This window comes from Sardina pilchardus, chromosome 5, assembly GCF_963854185.1.
Source record: "Sardina pilchardus chromosome 5, fSarPil1.1, whole genome shotgun sequence".
NCBI classification, from domain to species: Eukaryota; Metazoa; Chordata; class Actinopteri; order Clupeiformes; family Clupeidae; genus Sardina; species Sardina pilchardus.
The window spans coordinates 12,779,775-12,806,832 of NC_084998.1; the positions used below are offsets into that span (position 1 = coordinate 12,779,775).

At 41.8% G+C, this 27,058-nt stretch overlaps 1 protein-coding gene across 1 annotated transcript in view; it reads left to right on the forward strand.

Annotated features, from left to right (window-relative positions):
• Positions 1–6,893: 6,893 nt before the first annotated feature.
• The window catches only part of LOC134079785 (membrane-associated phosphatidylinositol transfer protein 3-like), a 70,711-nt gene continuing 50,546 nt past the window's right edge, over positions 6,894–27,058 (forward strand). Inside the window, exons 1-3 of the mRNA XM_062535860.1 lie at positions 6,894–6,907; positions 6,996–7,066; positions 21,592–21,687. Coding sequence (XP_062391844.1) covers positions 6,894–6,907; positions 6,996–7,066; positions 21,592–21,687 — 181 coding nt within the window. The remainder of the gene's footprint in view (positions 6,908–6,995; positions 7,067–21,591; positions 21,688–27,058) is intronic.

Sequence of the window (27,058 nt, forward strand, 5' to 3'; positions counted from 1 at the left end):
CAACTAAATCTGCCACCGGCCAAAGATTTGTCACTCCCGGTTCTTATTCTGCGGCGCCAAACTGGCCACCCATGCATTTAGAATATGTTTGCCCAGCAGGCTTGAATAAATCCTACTCACAAAGTATTTCATGACTTTAAATGGAAATATGAAGTCATTATAGTTTTGTCATTATCGAGTCTGACTGGATTAAGCCCACAGTCACTTTTTCTCTTCTATGACCTATGCACTTAATCCCTCCTGCTCCAGATGCGGCTTCTCCAGATATTTCTGACAAGGGAGGCAGGATCAAGCAATACCAAGGGAGGATTTACAACATGATCTGGCAATATTTTTGTCTGATCACTCATCTTCACAGTTATTACTGAGTAATCAGTGTTGGTCCCCACATAATGTAGTCCCATCCTGAGAGTTCTTATGCAGACAAGCTCCCTGACCATTTGTGAAGATATACACAGTCACTCGATCACTCACTCATCCTCTATTCCTTTTAGCTACTACACACACACACACACACACACACACACACACACAGTGAGAGAGAGACATGCCAATTGAAATGAGCAGAGGGCACAGGGGTACACTGACTTTAGACTGAACAGATTCTGTACTATGTTATAGGGTTTAACATATGACTACACCCACATTGTCGACCTACTGTGATGATCAATGCCATGTGCCAAGGAGTTAACCCTCATTAGACCTCAAATGAGGACGTCCTGATCAATGCAACATTCCCACAGGACCAATAGATTTTCCCTTTCAGCCCGACTGAAGCCAGTGAAGCTTAACGAGACCAAATGTACTTTAGTCTGAGGGCTCGACAGAGTGTTGTAAATGCTGCCTCATTGAATTGAATGTGTGGCCTGTGTATAAATGCCAGTTGGTGATGAATTGAAAAAGGCTCTGTTTCTAAAAAAGTAGTGATTTCTATCTGAGTCTGAATGGAATTGAAGTTTCTAAGATTCCTGGACAAACTGGGCAGAGAGTTCAAGGTTGCCAGGTTGGACAAAGTTTCAGTGATGAGCTGTGAATCTGTGCAGCTCCTTTTCTCCATGGGCAAAGTCCTTTGTTAAAGCTGTGTACAGTGCACTGTAGGGACCTGCTTCCTTGTTTGAGAGCTGCTCTGAAATTAGAATGGTGTAGTGGACAAATTGTATGGAAGTGCTCCTGTCTATGTATTGAATGTCTTTAGTCCTTTGTGAAAACAAAACAGTTAAGAAGGTGGTTGCCATATTACGTCCCACTTCTCTAGTGGTCATAGCAACACCATTCAAGCCGGCACCTCCACCCATTTTCTTCTGCTCTCTCCTTTTGAATTGATAAAACAGTTGACAGCGCTGATCAATCACTAAATGCCTTCAGAGACCGAGAGATAGAGAAGAGGGAGAGAAAGCTTTTGACGTCACTGCCGTGCCAACAAGACCCTATCGTGCAGCGCTTATCTCGGTTCCTTAAGGGATGTTAATTGCCTTTTTTCTCTCTCCTATCTGATCTGCACTCTTTTCTTCACTCTTTCACCCTTGCCATCTGTCTTCTCTGTCACCACCTACTGTCCATCTGTCTGCACACCTGCATGGTGTTATCTTTGGGCTTTTCCCCAGCTTTATGTCTGGAGATATAAATATATCAGTGTCCACTGGCTCTCCTCTCCTTGGGGTGTATGGGGAAAGATGTCAGTTTTGGGTTCTCTCTCTCTCTCTCTCTCTCTCTCTCTCCTTGTTTGATTTCGCTCGCTCGCTCACTCTGTTTCTTGTGAGCAGATCTGGCTTTTCACCTACAGGTTTTGGCAGAGGGTCTAAGAGCTATTCACACATGTTCACTGAGAACACCTCAGCCTCACCTCTTCATGCATGACTTCAACTATTAATGTGGGACGGACTGCAAGCAGAATATACGGTGTATGTAATATGTAATATGTAATATGCATGCATAGTGGTGAGTGTTGATTTCCTACGCTATGACCCTGACACTGTAACCATGTTAACTATCTGGAAATGACTGAACATGCCAAAAACAGACACATTTCAGAAGCACACATTTTCCTTCTTTCAGAGTACACATACAGCCATGTGAACAGAAGAGATACTAAGGGGAGACTGCGAGACAAACTCTCAACATAAAAAAGACTGTGAGCAAGGCAGGTGAGAGATTTTCGAATATGCATGGCATGACTCTTAAAATGTGACATCTACTGTTAGAGTCCTTTATTTGAGGGTCGTCTCAAAAAGTAATCTTTCATGGTATTTTGTGAGGATGAACTGAAAACGTAGACGTGAATGGTTTCCCTTTAGTGTAGAAGCGGGTGCGCACATCTGAATATTTAAAAGTAGGTGCTGGATTCAAAAAGCAACAGTAAAAAGGACAAAAAAGAACAAAAAAGGACAAAAAAATGTGGTGAATAAAAATAAAAAATATTGGAGCTTTAGTTGTGCAGACTTTTTTGTCCTTTTTACTGGTTTCCCTTTACACATTGATTCACACACCATAATCCTGCTTTCTCTTATACTGTATTTCAACCTCTCACTGTCTATCCTAAAGTAACTACAGCCCCTGGGCTTAAACGGCTTGAGTGTTGCACATAGATTCTGATCTACATTGTGCAATTTACAGGTTAACAACACATTTTAAACAGAGGACAAGCTGTATTAGGGGGTCTTAAATATGATAACAAAAAATGTAATCACTCCAGGTGCTTTTTTTCATAGGAATTGTTTAGAATGCCCGTCCATTAATCAAATCAGCAGCAGGAGAAAGCAGTAGGTACTTGGCAGCATCTTTTGCAGAGTCTGGATGGCAATTTGGCTCAGAACGGCTTTGGGGGGAGATTCACAAAGTCACTGTTTTAGAGGGGTAGGGAGAGGGGCTAGTTCTGATGACCTTGAGGCAAGGACAACGCCAACCTTGCTGTGCCCAGGATTATAAGATTACGGCCCTAACTCGCCTCACGGACGGGCACGAGAGGATTACCATCCCACGGGCTCCTCCTCACGCTGCCATGACAAAACTGGGTTTCATGCTCACAGCCAGTAAGACCCTGAGAGGACCAAGAGATCATGTTAAAACAGTAGTCAGTCAGCTGGGACTGGTGTCTCCATTCTAAAAGAACATGGACTTGATGGAATATCGACGCCATATTATCTTTCATAATTTTCCTACTCTTAACTACTTTTCACTATACTGTTTCACCAAGTCAAATTCCTGTGTACATTTGTTGAGTAAAGTGATTTGGATTAGATGGTTATTGTGCAAATTCAGAATTGATGTTCTTTACTGTCTATTGTATGTCTGGGTGATGAGTTTATCAGCTTGCCACAACTTGGCACAACTTGCTACTGCTGATGGGCTCGACTGACCTCTGATGAAATAGTACAGACAGTCTGTGAGGGCTAATTAGCTTCCCAATATGTGGTTGCTGTCATGGACATCAAAGGCAGTCTCCAATCTACTGTGATGGATAGAGTGGAAAAATAAACTGATTCATACAAAGATAGAGAAAACAATTACTTCAGTTCGGCATCGTTCTTTTTTAACAAAAGGCTTTTTGAAGCTTTCTAATTTATGGTTTGCTTCTCAAAATCCTTCGAAATAACGCTGCTTCTCTGAAAGAGGTCATTAGAATATATTTGATGTTTTTCAGAGACAGAGTCCCACTTGGGTGTTGTGTTCACTTCCATAGACGTAGAATGCCAGCTGTCTCGCAAAGCCTAAACTTTCCTTATTACACTTAATATTTGCAGTGGTAAGAATTGTGTTATTTATAAACTACAGATGGAAAGACTGGTGCCACTACCGCCACTTAATTGTCCTAGACCTACTGTAGAGAGAAAGAGAGGGAGCAAGAGAAAGAAAGAGAACGGAAGAGAAAGTGAGACAGAGAAACAAATGGAGGAGGAGAGAGAGAGAGAGAGAGAGAGAGAGAGAGAGAAGAGTGAGTTCCCTTGGTTACACAGGCATCATCAGAAAGCGTATTTCTGTGCATTGGTATGCGCAAACTCCCTCAGGTGCAGCCTCTCACCCTGATGGGCATTTAATCAGAGCTGCTTTGAGTGACATTGGAGGTGTGGCACTTGGTCATTCACTACGCCACTGCTGCTACTTAAACTGAATCCTGAACCTCATATATCTTTAGTGTGGGTAAAGTGTGTGTGTGTGTGTGTGTGTGTGGTGGTGGTGGTGGTGGTGGTGGTGTGTGTGTGTGTGTGTAGAGGGGGGGGGGGGGGGGCATCTAATTCCCAGTTGCTCTGCAATAAAGCACAGGCACAATTTAGAAGGTAAAAGTCCTGCCCAGTATCTTTTTCAAACTGAATTTCAAAATGTGTCACACAAGGCTGCATGTACTATCATTATTTAACACATGCATAACCATGGCAAGAGAAATGTAAGTGATTTGCCGAAACGAATTACTGTCTTGGATTACAACATTTCTGTTTATCTTTATACCGTCCGAGACCAGAGACAATAGCACCCTATTTGAATGCATGACGATCCAGCAATAATCGATTATTAATCTGCTTCTGACCTTTTATCCCACTGCAGAGACATACCAGGGCAGACCATTAATCCTGTGAACATTACTCTAAATGATGCTGCCACGAAGATGATCCTGTGGCCTTTCATTAATGCTTGTAAAACACCAGATCCTCCCATAACAATGACCTCTGTATCAGCTGGAGACTTGTAGGCCTACTGTTTAATTGTCGTCTAGAACAGGAAGAGGCCCAGAGCGCTGTGAGATGGGGACTCGAGTGGCACACTCTAAAGAGTTTTTTGTACGTTAAAATAATATTTCCAAAATCATTTCAGTGGTTCATCAACTTGTAACAGGACGAACGACACCTCTGCACCCTATATACTGTATATAAAAAATCCAAAATCTCTCCAAGTCGGGTCATTTAACATTAATAAAAAAAGAAAAAAGGATCACCGCACACCATTGGACTACACTTTTTGGCGTTGCTCAGAAATAAAAGTGCCTACCACTTCTCAAATGAGACGTGGTCTGGCAACCAGACGTTCATTTTCTCGTATTTGAAAAAATGCCTAGATCCGTTCATTGGGTGCCACGGATGTCTATCAAATGCGTCTGTGCATAGCTCATCATGGTCTTGCTTTCTCCCCTGTTCTGTGATTGGTCGCCAACATAAGGCGAAAATGTGGGTGTTAGTTTCCAGACTGCCTTAGCTGCGTGATTGAAATCACCGCGCAAGGCAGGATAAGAACACCCAGGCTAGTAAACACAATAAACTATTGTGAAACACAGATCAGATGGCCAGAGACTTGAGATTTGACTTGAACTTGTGAGAAAAGACTTGAGATTCGACTTGGACTTCCAAAAAATGACTTGTGAACATCTCTGGTTGACACAGCAACAGGCCAGCTCACCCATCACATTCCTTTTAAATAGAGATGGAACCTTTTCTCAAGGTCACCGCAGAGTGGCCCAAGAACATTACTCAGGCGCAGAGGGGAGACACACAAGGCATTCACTGCTTATTGATTGAACTCTTAACGATGCTGTAAAGCTGAGAGTGGGAAGTCAGACTGTGTTCCTCTCTCTCTCGCTCTCTCTCTCTCTCTCTCTCTCTCTCTCTCTCTCTCTCTCATTCTTGCAGTTAGAGGACCATGCTGATTGCATAATGACACCCTGTGATCGCTGCTCCAACAGTTCAAAACAACATTCGCCAACACAGAGGACCGTTGGCACTATCCACTATAGCTGCCCTACTGTGAGCTTGAGTCGGTCTGGCCTGCACAGCCACCAAGGTGACTCACCATCATTCCGGAGCAGATCCACTGCAAGGAAGTGTCGCTGACCACTTACAGTCATACAGTCAAGACTAACAATGGTGGCAATACTATGAACATGCTCCGTAGCAGTTACCATTATATAGTGCTTCACGATGCTATTGGAGGACACAGTCCCGATGAGGCCCTTATCCGTTACTTCTAGTGTAAGATGTTTCCCACATGTGTTTGATTTCATAGGCTATCTCCTGGTTGCCATGGCGTTGTTCCTGCACATGATGCTCTCTTGGGTGATTTCCTGCCTGAGTAGGACATGAGAGGAGCTGCACTGGTTGCCCCTCAGTAGACCTGTGTGATGCTTTTAGATGGTGATTTAAAATTAAGATTGATTTAAAAAAACAAATCCAGGGGAGTTGTCTGTATATCTCATAAATGTCTAGCAATGCCTAAACCAAAAAGAATGGTAGATTCCCTGGGTGGTGTTTCTGTCTACATTTATTTTGTCAGGAAGGTTGACATCCTCGTCTTGAGACCTGTTGTCAAACGCAAATGCAAAACCCTTATTGATGCAATACATCTATCTACCTGGCAGTCAAGTCCATAGTTATTTATAGTACATGATTTCCACTCACTTCAAATGCAGCAGAGGAATAACACTCTCTCTACTATACAAAGAACTGTGTTTATTTGGACATAAAAATAGTGAATGTTTACAAAATTGAAAAGTTTGAAAATTCTGGACAAAGTCATGTGCCAAAATGTTTGTGTCCTTGCAGTGAGAAAACATGAGTCATGTTTTGATTATTCTATGAGGTCAGACTCCCTCTTAGGACGTTTGTTTAATTCAATTGGATAAATCAGGAATGAGTGTCTGTGAGATTAGTTTGAGAAGTTGTGGCATTAAACGGATAATAACAATGTAGCAGGCAGAACACAAGAGAGTCTTGGCGGCTAAGGCTGTCTATGAAATGGATTAAAAGTTCCCACATGCACATAGTTGTATTACTGCCTTCATGCATTTCGTAAACTCGGAGGACCCGAGTTTAAAAATTCTGTCCTCCGAAAAATTGTGTTCATGAGATCAGCTCGGAAAACAATACAGGAAATGCATAAGTTGTTAGAACTGCTTACTATGGTTTAGCAAAATGGCATGTCTCGGGTGAGTGTTAATTTAGTGGTAAATTAGGCTACCTTGCCTGTTTATAATGAGAGTGAAATGTGTCTCATTTTGTGTTGTTGCAAGGCAGGCAGGCCGCCATGGTTGGAGAATGTGATAGTGAAGTCAAGTTGGACACCTCGGAACAAGACTTCCACACAAGTCTCAGAGAAAAATATCGGGCCAACTTTGCATTCAAGCGTTGCTATCGGAGGTCAGAATGTCCGAAGATCCGATGTGGAATGAAGGCGCTATATGGTGTAGGCCTACTGCTACACCTAGGCTACCGAATTGAATTTAGAATTTAGATGATCTGTTATAAGTGTGTCATACCACAAGTGTCATTAACCACTAGACAAATCTGAACAACAGATTTTTGTTGTGCTTGCTGGCTGCCGCGCTCGGTGCGAAATACCATTCTGCGGTCAAAGTTCAACATGGTTGTCGAACTTTGACCGCCCAAAGTCACGACCAAAGTGGCAAATGGGTTTCATAGCACAGAATTGCCTGTTGCATGTGCAGTGTGAACCCCACTTGAAGAGGATTTCAGATTGCAAGCGGCATGCGCTTCGTTCTCTATTAGGTCATAGGCTACTAAATTGAGGCAATGTCCCAAAGATTTCTTTTGTGGTTGCCGCCATGGGCTCAGCGCAAAAGACCTATGATTTACAATGAGCCACAGTCAAAGTTCAACATGGTTGAACTTCGACTGCTGCACGAGCAAGAGCGGCAAAGCAACAAAAATGCCACTTGCGCTGCACTTTGCTCAGCGACGTGCAATGTGAACCTCGCTTAAGGGTGGAGGTTTTGATATAGAGAACTCATGGCATTATCAACACCCCTCTTCTGGAACTCCAAAACAAACGGAGCATAAAAATGATGACCAGTGTAATTGCCTAACCCCACAATTCAGGACACTGTTCAGTCTTTTCATGTGTTCAGGAATGTTGTTTACCTGACCTATGTGTTTCCTGTTTTTTTTGTTTGGGTTTTAAGCAAGCAAGTTGAAGACTACTCTTTTTGTAAAAATTAAGCATCAGCTTAAATGTTATCAGGACGTTTAAACACTTGTATAACAAAACTCGCTGTCCCCTTCTAAATTCAGATAGCTGATAGGACATCGTTTGCCAATTAAGATTAAGAATATTGTATGTCGCATTCATTATCTGTCTCTCTTCATTTATAACCAGGATGTATATGTTGCTCAAGTCAATGGCATCACTGTCTTGTCAGTACAGCGCGAGAATCCCCCCCCCCCCCCCCCCCCCCCCAGAAAATGCCAAGTGAATACCATCTGAGCACAGTGAATCTATTGGATAAACCTACCGTGCATCACTGTGGAAGGTAGGCATCCACGCTCGCGAGCAGCAGTGTTGCGCGGCAAATTGATGGGACAAATCGTCTGTTGTGACAAATGTTGGACGTTCTCTATAGTTGGAAGATTGATAGGAGAGTTCAGCATAATTAAACTGAGACCTACACAAAGAACACTGTCGATAGACAATTGCGAAGGACCTGAGGTTAATTTTATCCCCCTGTCTGTCTGGACTTCGTAAGGTGTGCTGCTTGCTGACAGTTCAGAGCCGCGTGTCATCAGGTCACTTGTTCCTCGGAGGTTTGAAAATTTAAAGATAAAGGGATGGAGAAAACGAGGACGCAAGGTAATGGGACTTTAACAAATTACACACACTATTGAAATGATATACTGTATTTATGCATGTCTTCATGTTAAGGTGTTGCTGGTGCTATCGGAGTGCCAATAGCAGTGCCCACTCACTCATTATGTGGATGTCAAGACATCTGTTGGAATGCAGTTTGAGGGCATATGAACAGAGTGCACAGGTGTCGCCGTTTCTTTTAATGCAAAAGGTTAGCAATGAGATCACGCGTTGTAGGCGATATCGTAAATCACCTGAAATGTATTTCTCCCTCGTGCGTCATGTGAAGTCACGGCGGTACATTTCTAGAATGGTGGTCCCTCTCTCCGCATTAATGTGTGTAGTAGAGGTGCATCCTCCTCTTTAGTAGTTTACCTCACCTGCAATGTCACTCTCGTCTCCAGTGAAGTCAAAGCAGATCAAATTAAATCGATAGATATCGTGTCGAGTTATAGAAGTTGTACGCTCAAGCTATGTACATTTTTTGTAGTTGCACTTTTGTCTTTGAAACCTTCTCTGAATCAACTTGCGCAAGTCTCAGGACGTTTGAAACGCAACGTGTACAGTTGTATGCATTTTGGATAGCCTACTGCAAGTTTACAAGGTGAGTGGCGAAACAGATTAGATGTAGGCTACTGTACGTGGGTCATCTCATCTCTAGCCTACTCTGATGCAGGTAACTACGGGAGATGTGCGTCTGCATACCAATATGGGCTTATGTTTTTTAGTGATAACAAACTACTGACCGAACGGTTCAGACATTATGTTTATGATATCAGTATATTTTCGCAATCATATTAGGAGGAAGCATAAGCTCCAGTGCAATGACAACTTTCCTGAAACTCCAGTGTATGATTCATGCATATTTACATAAAAGAGAACTTCAACATGAATGCAGTAGCCTAGTTCATTGATGTTCTCTTTGTGAATTCAATGAAAACACACAGTGGCACTTATGCCTCTTAGATGAAACTGCCCAGACAGGCACTAAAATATCAAAGAGCACTGTGATTGGTCTAGACACTAGACACACAGAGGTTGCCGTTGGATCCCCACACTTTTTGTGCATAGGTCTACATCTAAGACAGATCGGGTCTACCAAAACAAATGCAGTGCAATTAATGAGATCAGAGCCAAACATGATTGTTTCTCTGGAATGCCACGTCACGGTGACATTTCATATCATCTCATGTCCCTCCCATGATTCTTAATTAACCTGTGTGTTTGTCATGGAGAACCCCTCCACAGCCCCTCTGGTTTCATGGCCGTTCACATTAATTACCTTTGCAGAAGGGCTGTGCTTCCTCCCTGGTGTGACTGTGTCTCTGATGGAGGTTATAATGTCTTTGTTCGCCGCCGTCTCTCCTATTTTCCCGGTGTGTTTGTCCTCCCTCTGGGAGCTGCGGCTCTGATGATGAGTGATCTGAACGATAGGCAGGTGCGGGTTGTGTGGGTAATGTCTGTAGTGTCTATGGTGAAAACTGGTTTTATAAAAGCTTTCCCTCAGTTTCTCTGTAACTGTCTTAGACTGATCTTAGCTATGTACCTGTGTGTGTGTGTGTGTGTGTGTGTGTGTGTGTGTGTGTGTGTGTGTGCTTGTTTGATGTCAGCTACAGTGTTATTTTGAGTCTTGTGTTGTCCTCCAGTGCTCTTTGTCTGAGTGCTCTGAAGAATGTTTTACTGTTACATGTTTTACTGTGGAAATGCCAGCAACACGTTGCTATGGGGGGCTCAGGCCGAGCAGTGCTTTCCTCTCTGAGTAAACTTTGGCTTGTGCCCTTACTCTCAGGTGGCACATCCCTTTGTGTGCCAGATGACATCCCTTTTACCCATCGGTCATGACATTGGAATGTCTGATTTATTACAGGGAAAGTAAAAGGAAAATCAGAAAGAACTTCAGTGATGCTAGACATTTTTGTGGCATGCAGTTTCATAACTGAACTTCCCAGTGACTAGTCTCCTGTCAGTCATCATTTGTAGCCTCCTTAAGTTCTGACTCGGCTTTTGATTAACCTAATTGTATGAGTTTTCTGCATTTCGGTCCTCCTTAGTTGCATTAACTACTAATGTGCAATAGTGTGCGAGCTGGTGCCTGACATTGAGGAGCTGTCCGTGGTGCTGAACCGTGGCTTGCCGTGCACTTCCTATGCATAGTGTGAACACACTGTTCAGCACAAACAACTGAGAAATTATATGAATATGGTGAGCTATTCACTTGTAAGCACACACAGCATGCACATGATGGGCTGTGGCTATGGACCGTGACTTAAAATGTATGGACTGGTATTTTGATCAGAGGTGGAAACTTTTAGGAAACTGTAGCAAACTTGGATTCCAGTGCTAGTCTGTGTTTTGGTAGAAACGTGTTTGTATTGTGTGGACACACCAGTGAATACAATGTGCTATAAAATGGGTTGACCAGGAGTGGGTAAAAATGGATTGCATTGACTGTGCTGGCAAGCATGAAATTTCAAAATTGAGCAGTGATTGCTTGATAGAAAATTGACCTCTTTTTTCTGTCTCTGTGAACAGATGAAGAGACACACAATCCCTTTGATCGCCACTTACGCATGTTTCATCAAAATGAGAAAAGAGAACTGAACTGGTTACAAGGTTATGGATGGTAATTCCATGAATGTTGATTGTTAGAGCCAAACTGTCCACAGCACATGTTAACACCAAATTTACCTGTTACTAACACCTGATTTGCTTGAATGGCCATATCTCTGTCTGTTGCTTGACACTTTTTTTCATTTCAGTTCTCTCTCAAGAGGGAGCAGTTGTTGAATTTCAGTCATGCCAATTTTTGCGCCAGTACTGAAGTGTCAGTGAAGTGACTGGCACTTAGCACATGCGTTCATCCTTTATGTGAGATAATTTATGGACTCATGGACAATGGTGTGTTCAGGAATGAAACCTGACGGTGCAGAAGTTTTATGATTGTGAGTTTGGCTACATCTGTGTTAAGGCACTGCACTGCTGCTAGACAAGTGCTGGCGGGCGGCGCTACATTAACCAGACAAGAACCCCCTGCACTGATCAGCATAGAGCACATCTGGATGCTACTGGGCAGTGGGTGCTTTTGATGCTCCATTAACTCCTGTAGGTGAACAACGTGTTTATCAAGAGACATTGAGGTTGTGAAATTGATTGGTTCACCATAATGCACAAGGTTGAACCAATCAGCTGATGATGTGTAGCATTACCTTACAGGATCCCTGGCTGATTTCACTGTAATGATGGTGATTGCAGTGGTTTACCTCAGATGCACCTGGTGCTGTGAATGACGGCTTAAGTGATAAAGCAATCAATATGTGTAGGTTTTGCACAAATAGCTTCAATGTGTGAGAAACTGTGTGTTTGTGTCTGTGTGCATCTGTATCCATATCCATGAATTCCCATTCACCCCATCAGCAAACAAGGCTATATGTCCTCAACACACAAGACACAAGACACAAGACAATGCAACACCGAAGACAAATACAGAGTTGTTTTCACAAACAGAGGCTGGTACAGCTGTGTGTGCTGGATTGGTGTGGTGCATATTAGCATATTCCAATGAATCCCACAGACAGGAAAGACTTCTCATTTGCCCTTGGGAGATTTATCATTTGGAAAGGACTCGGAGGTGCTAGGGGGGAAACTGGGGCAAACCTGCTGCTTTAGAGAGAATTATGGTGGTAGACTGATATGGCCAGGGTGTGCAACGTGAGTCAAATCTCAAGGACAAAATGTGTTTCCATTCAACAGGAACAGGTTTAATTTTTTTGTCAGTGGAGATCTGTATAGCTTCCTTACAATACCATCTGATGTATGTGAAACATCTGTCCACCTTATAGCTAAGGACGTGTATGAGGCCGCCTGCTTGACAGACAGACATCTGTCAGCTGATGTAATGTGATTCAGCAATGAAGTGGGACCTAAAATGGAATACCCTGTCTGACCGTTTTTTTTACTGAGCTATTTTTTAAGGTGGTTTTTCTTCTAACTGTTCATATTCTAAGTGAATTCTCGGGGGCCTTAATGTTGCTCATAGTGTCTTTATTGTCTCCATTATATCTATTCTCAGCATGTGGTAGGCTCAGAAGGATGATTACTATCCATTTTGCACAGCCATGGCATTCAGAGAGAGCTTCCTTAATGGGACCCAGAGTATTTAGTGCTTTTTTGGATGTCTGAAGAGCTTTGCCCAAGACACCCTTTAACTAACTACTGTAAGTATTCAAGTTGAGTGTCTATCAGGAGTAATGCATCACTTTTGTTTAGAGCACCTGGAGGAGAGATCCACCAGACCTTTAAAATATTGAGTTCTATTAAAAGATTTACTGAAGGACATTGGGTAGCATGGGTCATTCTATGGCAACCACAGCTTGAAAGGAAAGGTTGTTATGGGTGTGAGTGGGTGAAAAGGGTGAGCAAAACCTTGAAGTTGTACAAGTGTAAAAGGGTAGCGAGAGAGAGGGAAGACACAATGAGAGAGGGATAAGGTAAGGTAAGGTAACTTTTATTGTACCCAAGGGTAGATTTGGTTGCAGGTAAAAAGAGTAGGCTGCTTGCACACACATATTGACATTAATGACATTGACAGAAAACAAGAGAACATTGACATTACAGTGGCACAGTGCTCCAGACATAGAGACATGGTTAAATGTCTCTAAACTGAAAAAAAAAATGGATGGGTGTAGAGGAAGAGCTGAGAGGAATATGAAGAGGGAAGGAAAAAAGGCCTTAAGTTCAGGTTTTTATTCATCGTAAATCTGTGAATTGAATTATGTGCCTTTTGGCATCATTCTAATTCAGTGGTTCCCAGCTTGGGGTCCGGGCCACCAGGGATTGCAGGGGGTCCGCACAATGTTACCTGGGCTGAAGTTGTGAGGTCACCAAAATTATGTTTGGTCACATTAAAGGTATAAAATCCCAATAACACACCCAGTTGGATAATCAAAACTCGGTATAATCCAAATTAAAACATATTTTTGGTTACACATTTAAATTCATGTAGCTATTTATTACCTCTGACCTCTGAACTTCCGTAAGCAACCTTCAGGTCAGGCTAAGCTAGGCATTGGAAATTGTTGGATTGTTGAATAAAACAATGTCTTGTATGCAGGTGTAACGGGTGCTAGCTGGTTAGCTATGCTGTGGAACGTTAGTAAACCTCACTCCCCGACACTTCAAGAGCGCTGCTGGCATGAAAGCTAGTAGCCTGGGCTTTTAGCTGGATTGTTAGCGCGCTCGACTCCCGATCCGAGGTGCTGCTGTCTCGCGGGTTCGAGTCCGGGCGTGTGCAGTGCTGGACCGCGGTGGTTCCACACAACGCAGGTTACACAGGCAGGAGTTCAGGTAGGGGGCCCTGGCTTGTCTTTCACACAGGCAAGGGGGCCTTCAAAGAACAAAGCTTGGGCTTGGGAAACACTGTTCTAAATCAATGTTAGTATATATACGCCAACAATGCAACAATGGAATTGTCTTTGTTAATGATGCCAAAAGACACATACTGTATTTCAAAGGTTTTGTGACTGGTTGTGACACACAGGTGGTTGTGACTGATGAAGGTCATGGATGCTATTTACAGGATGTTCTGTTACTTCAGCACCCAGTGCCAGTGGTAGGGATGTGATGTGTGATGGAGACGTGGCTCTCTTGAGATTCAGTATGCACTGGCCATGCAAACTACAGTACATAACAATAGAAACTGGACAGACTTAAACTGATGTGCATCACTCTGAGTAATAGCTATCAGTCTTTTGTATTTGTATTTTATAAAATAAACACAAGAAATACATTAGATTGTGTTGAAAATGACAAATTCAGTATGAGCGACGTGTATCATATATCATCTGTGTGGTAGCACAGATGAAAAGGAAACCAAAGAGAACATTTTGTAGGGCCTATATGAGGAAAGTGCAAATATGAACTCCTACCCTCTTTGTTGCAATGTCCTTCGCTCCAGCCTGCTCTCATCCTTTTAATTTGACCCTATGACCTCTTCTCTTCAGCAGTACACCAATCCCATTACATGATTCTGCCTGTTATTCCTTCAAGGCCTCACACACCCAACTCTGCATGTTGTTGGAGATGTGTAGGCGTTTGTAATAAAGAGGATGCTGACTGCTGAATCAAACATTCTATTTCTACAACTGGATTCTTCAACAGTCAGAGGTGCTTTTTTGGCATACTAGGCCTACAAAGAGGCACGTTGTGACAGTTTTCTAAATAGCTAACCTTTTGGAACTGGATCCACTCTTTTTTTTCTGTATCCTCACCATCTCAAATGTTCATTTACATTTTCTTAAAGATTCACTCGCACCACTATTGCTGGCAATTTTGTATTTGAGACTCTCCAAGCTCATGCAAATGGAATCACTTTGTACAAACATGAATTATCGTAGTGATTCATGCAGCCTCGCTGTGTTGGTGTTGTTCAGATTAGCCTTGATCGTGCGTATACGTACCCCTCAACTCAGCGTGATTTGATGGTGAATGGAAATGATTCACGCAGGCTGTGGAATAGCACATTATCTGCGGGGAGCGCAGCTTCACAAACATGGCTTTGATAAAGCACTCGAAGTATGAAAGGGCTATGGCAAAATTGTGTCATTTTGGATGGGTGCTTCTCATTTCAGTGGTAGCACTACCCCGGAGGCTGCTCATTTTAGAAGGCTGGTCTTTGGCTCTATGCTGAGAAAAGGTTTGAGCAGCACATAAAATAATTAGTTTTTTTTTTTTTTTAACCCCACCCAGCCTTATGCATTACTTGATTCTTGAGTGTACCTTGTGGGGGACACAATACAGCTACTGTTTTATTTTAGATACATGTACTCAATTAAAGAAGAAAAGGGTTAAAGGTGTCAGTAAGTGCATGCCAGCCCTGATTAGACATTAGACTGTGCATGTACAGTTTATTGGGCTTGGTGGGTGCTTTATAATAGCTCATAATTGCTTGCTTACTTTTAATCAACAATCTTAGAGCACATGGAAGTCACATGTCTTTGGCCTGGCTGTGAGGAGAGAGAGAGGGACATTTGGACATTTGACCTTGGGGTTGAGAGGTGAGTGTTCTACTGTGGAGGCTGAAGCCCATGGGAAAAGTTTCAGGCAGTGTGCAGATCTGAGTCTGCTGAATACGTTCCATGAGAATATAATAACAGTTTTTGGATACAGCTATTTGGAGACCTGATAGCATCTGTCTGTCGTTTTCTGCCTGCTTGTTTATTTATTAGTTGATTCCATGATTCATTGAAGGGTATTGAAGGTTTTCACCTTTTTGCCATCGTCATAAATTTGAAAATTATGCAGGGTTCCTGTCAAGCCCTGTAACAGCGGTGAGGTTGAATAAATACAATACGTGAGGTGGAGCAGAGGAGGGGGAGGGCTGGCAGCTTAATTTGCTTTTGATTGTGGCCGAGCCATTGTAGGTCCCACAGGCTGAGCGAGCGGGCGGGAGAGCAAGCAACGTGTCTGCCGACTCTGTCTGCCGGAGCAGATGTCGTCTGGCCGACGCCACCGCCACACCTGCCTCTGAGGGGGGGGGGTGAGAGCGGCGAGAGACTGATCGTCCAGCTGTGAAGAGGAATTAGGAGAGTTTACTGGCAGCCTGAGACAATCTCACAGCACATCAATCACCATTTAAAGGGAAAAAATAGCACTGGAGAGAAAATAAAATTCCCAGATCAAAGCTTATCTCATCATATATTGTTACAATTGAATTGGTCTATAAGTTCGTTTTCAATCATGTGAAACGGCTGTTTGAAAGGAGCACTTATATGCATCTGGTGTATCTGAACTCCAGCGACATGAAACACATTGGCTAGCTGTGCATATACTGTATGCTGCATCTCTGAAATGTTAGTCTCCTCTTTGTGTTCATTTTATGTCTTTAGATAAAGTTACCTTAAGAAAAATGAGAAGTGGAACGGACACGTATTATTCAGGAAGTTCATCTCATAGCCTTCGTGCTTGGTGCATATCAATTAGTTTGACTTTTGACCCTTTATCCTACACTTACCTCACCTAAACCGATATTTTCTGTTACGCTCAGTGGTTAGATTGACTTTCAAATTCCTGTGTAAATAATTCATGGTTTAAACCTCTGTAGATCAATGTACGTACAGTGTGAGAGGGTCTCGGTCAGTCTAGGGTCTGAAGCTCATGCAATTCAGTTTGTTCTTAGGTGGAAAGAGTCTTGGACAGTCTGCAGAAAGCACAGACAGTGTCTTCTCATTTTATGTTGAATACCTGAAACCTGATCATGCTTTTTGTGCAACCAACGCATGTCATCGCCCTCTAACTGGTGCTTGCAACCGATAAGAATGACAAATGGAAGCACAATCAAATGGAAACATGGAACTGCTGACCGACAGAAAGGGAAGCAAACATCTAGTGAAACATCAGGTAATAGATACGCATTTTAATGAGGTGTCATCCAACCGGGAGATGGTACAGGGCCCTAGTTCTACGCCCACTCAAAAACATTGCTTCTGGAACATGCAATTTAGATGTCACCTTGTCACCGAAGGCAGAAAAAGTCACTGCAAAACATGTGTGCAGTGTTTGATACAGTGGAATGCATTTCTCCCCCCTGAAACTCATGAGCCTTTCCTATTACGCTTCCAGAATGCAGTTCTAGGAATGTGCGGACAGTTTGTACATTCCACACTACGTTTGTTGACGCAAGTTGTAATGAAATAATGGCTAAAGCGGGCACTTCTGTGTTGCAGCATCTGTTCCTCTGTGTCCTGTGGCCATATTGTTCCCAGACAGCTGCGGTGTAATACGGAGGTAGTCCGCAACGTTCACTGAGGCCTCACGGCTAACTTAAGTTGTCACATTTCTCTCTTATGTAATGGAAACAAATGGAGGCCCGTTTGCTGTGAAATCCCAAGCTCATTAAAATCTCCTCTCTTGATGTTTTTTCTTCTATTTTCCCTTATTTTCAAACGGTCTGGGTGTATTTATCTTTGGGAACCAAGGATAACTTCAATTACATGCCATTTGGGTTTGAGGCGGGGAAGCTGCACGGAGAGAGACTCGCTTGTGTAATCCTCTGAGGCTTTCTAATAAGAGCCATGCTTGGGGACTGGACGTCAGAGAGGAAGCAGCGGCAGGTGCGGATTCAGTGATTAAAGATATATACTGGAAATGGCTCTCCGTCTCCTCTCACCGACGTCTCGGTCTTCCAGGAGTTCTCTTATGCATGCCTTTGACTGAGCTGATGACAGGTTTCCCTGCACAGGGGATTGTTTCTTCTAACCCAGTTTTTCAGAGCACTTTTAGGTGCTGCATTTCAATCAGTTTTGCTCCCTGTGATTTGAAACCCAGCCCCCCAGACTGTGTGAGTGAAGGACGGGGGAAAGGGAGATCAAAAAATGTACACTTACATTTTACAAAATGTGGAGCAGCACACAGACAAGCCCTCGTGATTTAACTCTGACATTTCCACCTCAGACAGCCTGACTTTCATCTTCTGCTCAGCTTGCTCGGTTGCGTCTGTCGTCTGTTTGGCTTTGAGGTCCTCAGTGACTCAGATGGATTGGTTTAAATCTCACCAGCCCAACTTTTGTCTAACAACGTTAAGACTTGTTCTCATTGGAGCCAGTAACACAGTATGACTGCTTTTTAGGAATGGGCCTGCTGACTGTCATGTAGTGACAAGTCAGACTGGTGTATTTGTTGTTGATCTGGGGGCTGCAAGCTTTCACCTTGATCTATACAGTACTGTGGATATCCAATGAGAATGAACCTTAAAATGTTGTGAAAGATTCTCCAGTATTTTGTTTGTTTTCTGAGGCTAAAACTAGATGTAGATAATGTCACATTGTTTGTAATGTATTGATTTGTAGGAGGGGCTTCAGATGATGAATTGGTCAAATCACAGCTGCTCAGGCCGCATACTGTCGCTCACAGTTAGGCCTGGATAGACTGAAGCTGAGGCGTGTTGCCTCCCCTTTGTATCGCCACACATTAAGATAAGAAACTGCCATTTGGATTTGTGCATTTGTTTTGGACTTACCCGCCACCAATCAAAAGGACATACAAGTTAACGTTATGTGGGGAGGTTTTGGCAAAGAATTTAAACCCATAGATAATGAGCTCTGGCACAGGGGCTTTTAGTCCTTGTTCATAACAATGGACATTTGGGTTGAAACTTCTAAATACTTCTAGATATTTTGCAATAAATCAGGATGAACAAATATTATTGACTGAAACATTGACATCCTAAAATGGTAATGGGTCAGACCGGATAATATTGGTGCCGTTTGCTTCCAAGCAGTGCACATATCGAAGCCTCTGTGGCACCTTCCTGGTGAGCCGCACCGTTATTGATCTAGTTTATTACACAGAAAATGACCCTTCACAGCGAATCAAGGAGGGAAAGTAGACGGGGACGCCCTATGGAGAATCCCCTGCGGTGTTGCAGTCGATCAGCGCATCGAGCTCCACTGCCTCCCCACAACATCCCTCTCCCCACCTGAGAATGTCCAGAGATTTCTTGAGAAGTTAAGATATACGCTGTTTAGGCTAAGCTTTTAACCCTAAGAAAATCGAAGACAGTGGAAGAGTTGTGTGTCTGCTCTCTGCTCTGTGCTTTATTGAACCTTAGGTAAAGGTGTTATTTTTAGGTCTAGATTTTTTTTCAGTTGTTACAAAATAAATAGTAACCCAGTGTTCCAGGACTATTGTGTCTTTAACTGTGGCTATATCTCATTTGTTTGAAAAGAGGAGATGAATGAATAATTGATTGTGTAGACGATGCCACCAGTATGGAGGATATCTAACGGCCTAGGATGTTCAATGCAAATGAGTGCTGCAAAACACAATCTTTTCAGCTTTCTATTCATTGCATCATTATTGTGGCTCTGAAAAGGTTTTGAAAAAAAAAAAAATCAAACAAAACAATTTTGTCCCTAACAAAACCTTTATCAATACTCCATGGGAAAATACTTCCTTTTCTCTGAGATGAGATGCCATGAGACATTTGTGAGGTGTGTCTGACATCTTAATCAGATGCTGATGTCGAGTTCAACTCCCACACACTGTAGGCTGTCCAACACACTGTCCACACACATTTTTTTCTGGCCTTAATGCTGAATCTATTTCCCCCTTCTGTTCTTTGTTGAGGCGATAACTCCCATGTGTTCGCGTTAGCGTGACTCAGACCCATAACCCTGTGGCATTTCGGCACTCCAAGAAGCCGCCAACGAGGCTCAAGTCAACAGCGCAGCACACTTTGGCAGTGTATCCTACCAACAAGCAGAAAAAGAAAAAAAAAAATCTCTCGGATGTGTCATATTTCCATCAGCGTTTGTATGATAATTCTCACCCCTGTGAGAATGTTTTTTTTTTTTTTTATCTGTTCCCAAAACCCTTGGCAGCTTCTCAGGGGTTTGTGTTTGGGCTTTGTGAGGAGAGGGAACAGGCAAGGCTTTGGCTGTTAAAGCTAATCGGCCTCTCATCTTCCTCGCTAATGCTTCAACCAGTGGAGAACTGATTATTTGGCGCCCTTTTGAAGATAGGAAGGGAAGAAAATGTGCCATATCTACAAGAGGGGGGGGGGGGCGGGGGGGACAATGTGTTTGTGGGCAGAAGGCTCTGCTGGGCTTATCGGTGGCTCAGCTAAATCCGGTCGGTGGATGGCAATATGGAACTCTCATTCAGTGAAGATTTTCAACACACACACGCTGTCTCTCTCTCTCTTTCTCTCTCTCTCGCTCTCTCTCTCTCGCGCTCTCTCTCTCTTTCTCTCTCTTTCTCTCTCTCTCTTTCTCCTTTTCTTATTCTCTCTCTCTTAAATACAAACACACACACTATCATAGATTCGCATGTATTTCTTTCAAATACATTCATCTATGCACGCTGGTAATTGTCAGACACACACATGCACACACTCATATCACCCAGGCACATACACACATACACTGTCACACACAGATGTACATCTCCATACATGTATCTCCATTTCAATTAGTAATGCTCATCTTCAAAGAGGTGCTCCTGCAGGGAATTCCTTTTGTGGCAGAGGTTCAGGAAGAGTCATGCTCTATACAACTCTGCCTGTCTGTGCCAACCTAGTTTCCCCATACAAACCTCAGCTCCAGCTGCATAGGAGCACTCTTAGAGAGAGAGAGAGAGAGATAGCAAAACCCTGCCTTTCATTCTGAGTTTACTATCATATCACACTATACAGCTCTTAGTGATATGATAACAATAACAGCAACAACAAATACATCAACAACAACAACAACAATGATAACTGGAAAAGCACTCAGAGCAAATCTCCGCCAAGCGAAAACATAATCGCCTCCTAGATCCAGACGGTGATATGGATCACTCCCAAAATTCGATAACTTTTTCAGTCATCCTGCGAACAAACAAACAGACAGACAAACAAACAAACAAACCCGATGAAAACATAACCTCCTTGGTGGAGGTAACTAACTAGATGTAATGCACATTCTCTCCTCAAAATAGAAATCACGCTTCAATTTGTCTCCATCTCCTACTCCTGCCCTTATTCTTGCAACTTCTGTGTATGTAAATGAATGTGTGCATGGTCGTAACAACCATCCATTTAGAACTAGTAAAGGCAGTTGTTGACAAATTAGTTGATATGTGACAGAAAGATGCAGTTCTACAAACAAGATAGTTTTACTGATTATAATGTTAGGAATGTTATACAGTAGGAACAGGTGTTTATGTGAAAAACTGAGCTCTGGCCAGTGATATTTGGTATTGCCAATTTACCTGCACGTAACTACTTAGGGCATCTCTGCACTTAGATTCAATTTTTTGTTTTGAATTTTATTTTGTTTATTTTTGTTATTATTTTGTCACTGCAAATATGTTTGCACCTTTGGCATATTGTGACTTAATAAATCACTATTTTTAAGCCCTCCTACTCCTGACCTGCTACCATCTTTTTTGCCTCCCCTGCCGTCCATCCTAACAGACACAATAATGTACATCACCTCCCCCATGTGACACACAGTTCAGTTCAGTTGTAACAGTTCTATCTGTTCTCTGTCCTAGAACCGTCCCGCAAGCACAGCGTGTCCCACTGGCGTCTGGAGAACATCGCCCAGGAGTCCACCGACAGCTCTGATGATGAGTTTTTCGACGCGCGGGGTAAGTGATCCGCCGTCCCCATCTGTGGTGGCCGAGACTGTCGATCTGTGAGTGGGTCCAGCAGGCGGTGTGCACAGCTGTGCAGACTGTTGGCTGCAGTAGGATGCTGTTAGTAGGATGCTGTCTCCGCAAAACACTCACAGTATTGTCAGTGAAAGTGTCAAGAGAAGAGATGTGTGCAAAGTGATTATTTCTGTCTTATTGGTAGAGAGCTATTGGCTTATTGGTATTGGCAAAGTGATTATTTGGTTGACTGGTCAAAGTGGTTATTTGGTAAAAACCTGATTCCATCCTTCAACAATTTTATTACGAACTGTTCTGAAAAGTGGCAGTGGAGCACTGTGTAGAACCTGATGTTGCCCTCACAAGTGTGTACAGACATTGTTCTCAATCCGGTAGCACTTTATAATAACCATCCATCCGTTATAAATGGTTAATTGATGCTTTATTTTGCAACTATAATTAAACATTTAATAACTTAATAATCATAAATTAATCATTTGTAGATGACAATCAATGATTACTAAACACATAACTTACACATACTTTATTATCAGCTTATGAAAAAAGAAACAATTTATTTATATATAACATACTAGATTTAGAAAGATTAAATGCAACTGGCTTGAAAAGGAAACAGGTGCGTGTTTGGGATGCTCGGTGTGAAGCACAAAAGATGTCGTCTGTTCTAGTGGCAAAAAGGACAAGACAAGCTGCCTGGTACCTCTCATCGTCCACAATATTAGAACAGGGACTTTAGTTTTAAGTGATGAATGGCGGTGAGCCTATCGTCAGCTACTGCCTGCACTTGGGTAGGAGTATGTGAACCTGACACAGTCAAGCATTCGTCCATGCAGATAGGCTACAGTTTGCCACACAGCACATCGAGAGGGCCTGGCGGAGTTACCGTAATTTCCCGACTATGAGCCGCGGCTTATACATTGATTTTGCTAAATTTCTTCAGATATGAGGTTAATACAGGGGGGCAGTTAATATGGTGTTAATATGGTTTTGTTTCTTTTAACTTGCATAAAACACTGTCCTGCGGCTTATACACAATGCGGCTTATATGCAGGAAATTACTGTAGCCTACAAGGAGAACATCTCAAGACGCAGGGGGAATCGGACAGCTGACTTGCTAAAGATCACCCTAATTGAGTGGAATGATCACAATGGTCCACTCTGGGTCGCCTACTCCACGACATTGCCAAGAAATGTAAAACGAAATTTTTATGTAGGCTAATGTTTTCCATTATCAAATTGTCATGAGCATTTTGTTTAGTCAACTTTCAAAACTGTTTTGGTGAAACTTCAAATAAACATTATGTTCATAGATGGTTTTCTCTCCAGTTATTGATTGACATTTTTAGATCATTTACAAATTGTTTATTAACATGTAAAAGACTAAGATGCAACTTTATATAATAGCCATCCAAAAAAGGTTTGATGCCGTCATTTCCCATCCATTAGGCTAATGATATTGACATTTTTAGATAGTTTACAAATGATTTACTAACAAATAAAAGACTAAGGCCCAACTTTATCATAGCCATCTGAAAAACAAATATTGTAATTGTTTACCTAGCTAACTGTTAATCAATAGAACATCATTTATAGTTCAATAGTTAATCAATCTATGTAATAGGCATAGGCGTTGAGGATATGGCTATGTAAAGGCCTACAATCAACATTGTAATCATTAATAATAACTCAATATGGCATTATGAATAATACAATATTTGCAATAATAATGTAGTTTATTGATATAAAATATATTGAAATCAAGTTATCACTAAACAGATATTTTTCCGTATGTTATATATAAATAAATTGTTTCTTTTTTCATAAGCTGATAATAACGTATTTGTAAGTTATGTGTTTAGTAATCATTGATTGTTATCTACAAATGATTAATTTATGATTATTAAGTTATTAAATGTTTAATTATAGTTGCAAAATAAAGCATCAATTAACCATTTATAACGGATGGTTATTATAAAGTGCTACCGAGGTGGTAATATATGCAGTGTACAGTATTTGTGTCTGTATGAAGTATTGGCCCAATGATTAATGTGTAAGGGAGAAAGTATTATGTTCATCCGTGGCATTGTTGAACTGTAGGCTGCGGCTCCACAGCGCTTATCAGGACTCTGGCAGCATCTACAGTACAAAATGAAAATCCAACTGGGGTGCTTTATGTGAAATCAGACTTTCAAGTTGCACATTTCACCATGCAGTCATTAAAGCAAGACATGGTTTAAAGTCGCTTACAGCACATTTTTAAATAGTTCTTTTTTTTTTTTAAAAAAAAGATGCTCCCTATAGAGCAATGAATGGATGTAGGATGTGCCATAGCCAACCTCGGAAGCTCACTTGATTGGGAGCGAGGGTGGTACCTTCAAGCACATATGTTGTTTTTTTTACTCAGAGTTGGGAAAGTGGAATTGCTCAGGCATGCAAACTGATCAGGGGTGAAAAAGGTGAGACTCTTCTCCGACCCCCCCCCCCCATGGAAACAAATCTTCCAAAGTGTGAGGGACCCGCTTTCTTTCTTACTATCTCTCTCTTTCTGTGTGCTTATGTACTTATTATGTATTTATTACACATTTCTGATGATTTCATAGGCCTAATGGACACTTAAACTACCAGAATAAGGAAAAGTCTGAATATTTCTTGGACCAAAACAGGTAATCAATAATCTTGCTTGAGACACACACTATTTCAAACTAATATTATTAGGCCTATATAAAATAGGGTAGGCTTTAATTTTTCAAATTGTTTTAAAACGTTTTAATATGCAGCCTAGGCTACTACATATTGTGTTTTCTAGGCTATATTGTGCTAGTGTGTTTAACAAACCAATAAAGTTATGTGAACTGTCTTCATATTACATGTTAAACTGTAGAATACCTGTAGGCGCAGACTAGGCTACTGATCAGGGTCCTCCTGTAACTCGACAATCAAATGTACATTTAATTTACGCATGGCTTACGAACTCGTAATGATCCGGGTGTTAATGAAAATTGTTGCAAGTCACACACATAACTCAAACGGTTACGTGCGTTACGTGTGGTCTGAAGCAGTACGCAACTTTTTTTTGGCTACTTTACTATAGCGAATCATTTGAGTTGCATATCTTTTGCGTAGGCTTTGCGTAAGGTCTACGCAGTGTGCTTCGCGTGACAGGGCCCACTTTTCTAAAAGACAGCATTATCATGTCAATCAACTACGTCTCTGGACAAAACGAACCAGCCCAGTTTATGAGCATTTAATTCAACTGTCACATTAGCCTTTGATATACTGATAAAGTCTGCCTATTTGCTTCACCTTTTGCCGATCTAGATGGTTCAAACTGCACGCATTCTTCATCAAAATAACTCGTTATGTCTACATGTCTAATTTCGCTAAACTTTCATCATTAGAAGAAAACAACCTATGCTATGTTGCTACTCTAATCTCAGCGTCTTTTTCTAATAGAAGTTGAAAGTTTTAACTAGCCCACCTGTGAAATCCCTCGGCATTTATTCCACCTGACATCTCAGACGCATCTATCTGCGCTCACAACAGAGGCTATACTTGGCGTGCGCATTCTGTTCGCGTTGCGTCTTTGTCAACAATTCGCTTCCACTAATGTTTATTAAACGCATAGGGGCTACATTCACGCATCCCTTGCTGATCAGACACGTTTTAAATGCGGCTCTAGAAACACCTCAAGATGCGTTAGCGTCTGCGCATGATTTCTAAACTCAGTTGTAAATTCAATTCACCTTGACCCCCCCCCCCCCCCCCAAATATTTTCTCATCGGATCTGCACGAACCATGTAAGTCACCTATTTTTGATTCAAAACGGCGAATTTCGCCGAAAGGTGAGGAGTTTGCATGCCTGATTAGACAGGTCATTTGCTCAACTTTTTGGGCCTAGTTTTCTGTCAAAGTTTTCTCAATGGATTCCTGGTCAGAACCCCTATTGAAACAGATTAAGACTTGGGGCATGTTAAATTTTGTCCAAAAATTCAAGATGGCCGCCGTATGGGCAATTCCATATCAGTTGGAACAGGTCCGACACCATGGTCCTCAGTTTTTCCTGATTTTTGGTCAAAATGTTCCTCCATGTCTCATTAGAGGAAAACCAAAATTTTAGCTTGGTATCTTGTTTAGTTTCTGAGATATGGCTCTTCAAATGTGGATAGACGTGTCCTAAAAAAAGGCTGAAAATGCCTGTATTTAATGAGCACCACTTTTTTTTAAACCCCTCTCCTGTCTTAAGCCTACCATATTATTTTCTAAAAATGTAAACACTGGGGCAGTACCCTGTTTAGTTGTCCAATATCACAAAGGAATTATAGTCCTTCCCACCATTGAAGACTTATTCATCGAAACAAACCCATATTTCTTTTAAAGCAATGAAAAACAAAAAACCTGTTTTTGTTCTCTTATGGTCATGAATGGATAGCACTCACATTTTTAAAACTTTACATATATATAGTCCATGAGTAAGAGAACATGTTGAAAAAAAATTTAGATGGTAAGTTTTCGTATTTCGAGGCTATGGGCCTTCAAAGATGGCCAAAATGATGTTTTTTCCGAAAAATGCCAATTTCAATGCCTTTTTTCAAGGACAAGATGAAATGCAAATCCAACATTTCTTTTTTCCTGCAATAGTATGCCACTTTGTAGACCATGTGAATGTGGTAGATCCGACCTGTCCATTTTAATATCCCCTCAGTACATGTCTGAAGTTAGAGAAAATGAAAAATTGTCTTGGCTGAAGGAGGTGTTGGTTTGATTTTTATGAACCTCCTAGAAGGACATTATGGGGTTTAACCCCATTTTTTATGTTTGAGGGATCAGATTGCCATCCTGTAAACAGGATAACAATTTTATATCCCATTTTTACTCTTTATTGATCCCTTAGAATATGTCCAAAAGTTGTCAAAAATGAAAAAGGCGACTAAATTGAGGGGCTTAAAATGGCCAAGTGGATCAAGTTACACAAGGCTAAAAATGTAATATAAGACAGATGAGATACTGAGGGAGAACACTGTGAAATGTATAACCCCTGTTACGATGGCCTTTGAACCCACTGTGTTAACTGAGGGGGCTAAAAACCACCAACCACCGATCCGGTGGTCTCCAACTTTTTCATATCTCTTGATAGAACATTTATACTTAAGAGACATAAAACTCATATATGCGTTTTTTTGAGACCATCCATGACTTCCTGTGATAACTGGAAGTTGGTTTAAAACAGAAAGTAAACTTTAAAAAGGCTGTAGGCTATCTCTGGGGAAGAAAAACAAAAAGCTGTTGGGGCCAAAGTGTTGAGGCCAAAATCATGGTTTGAGAGATTGTGTAGGAGTATGTTTCAGAC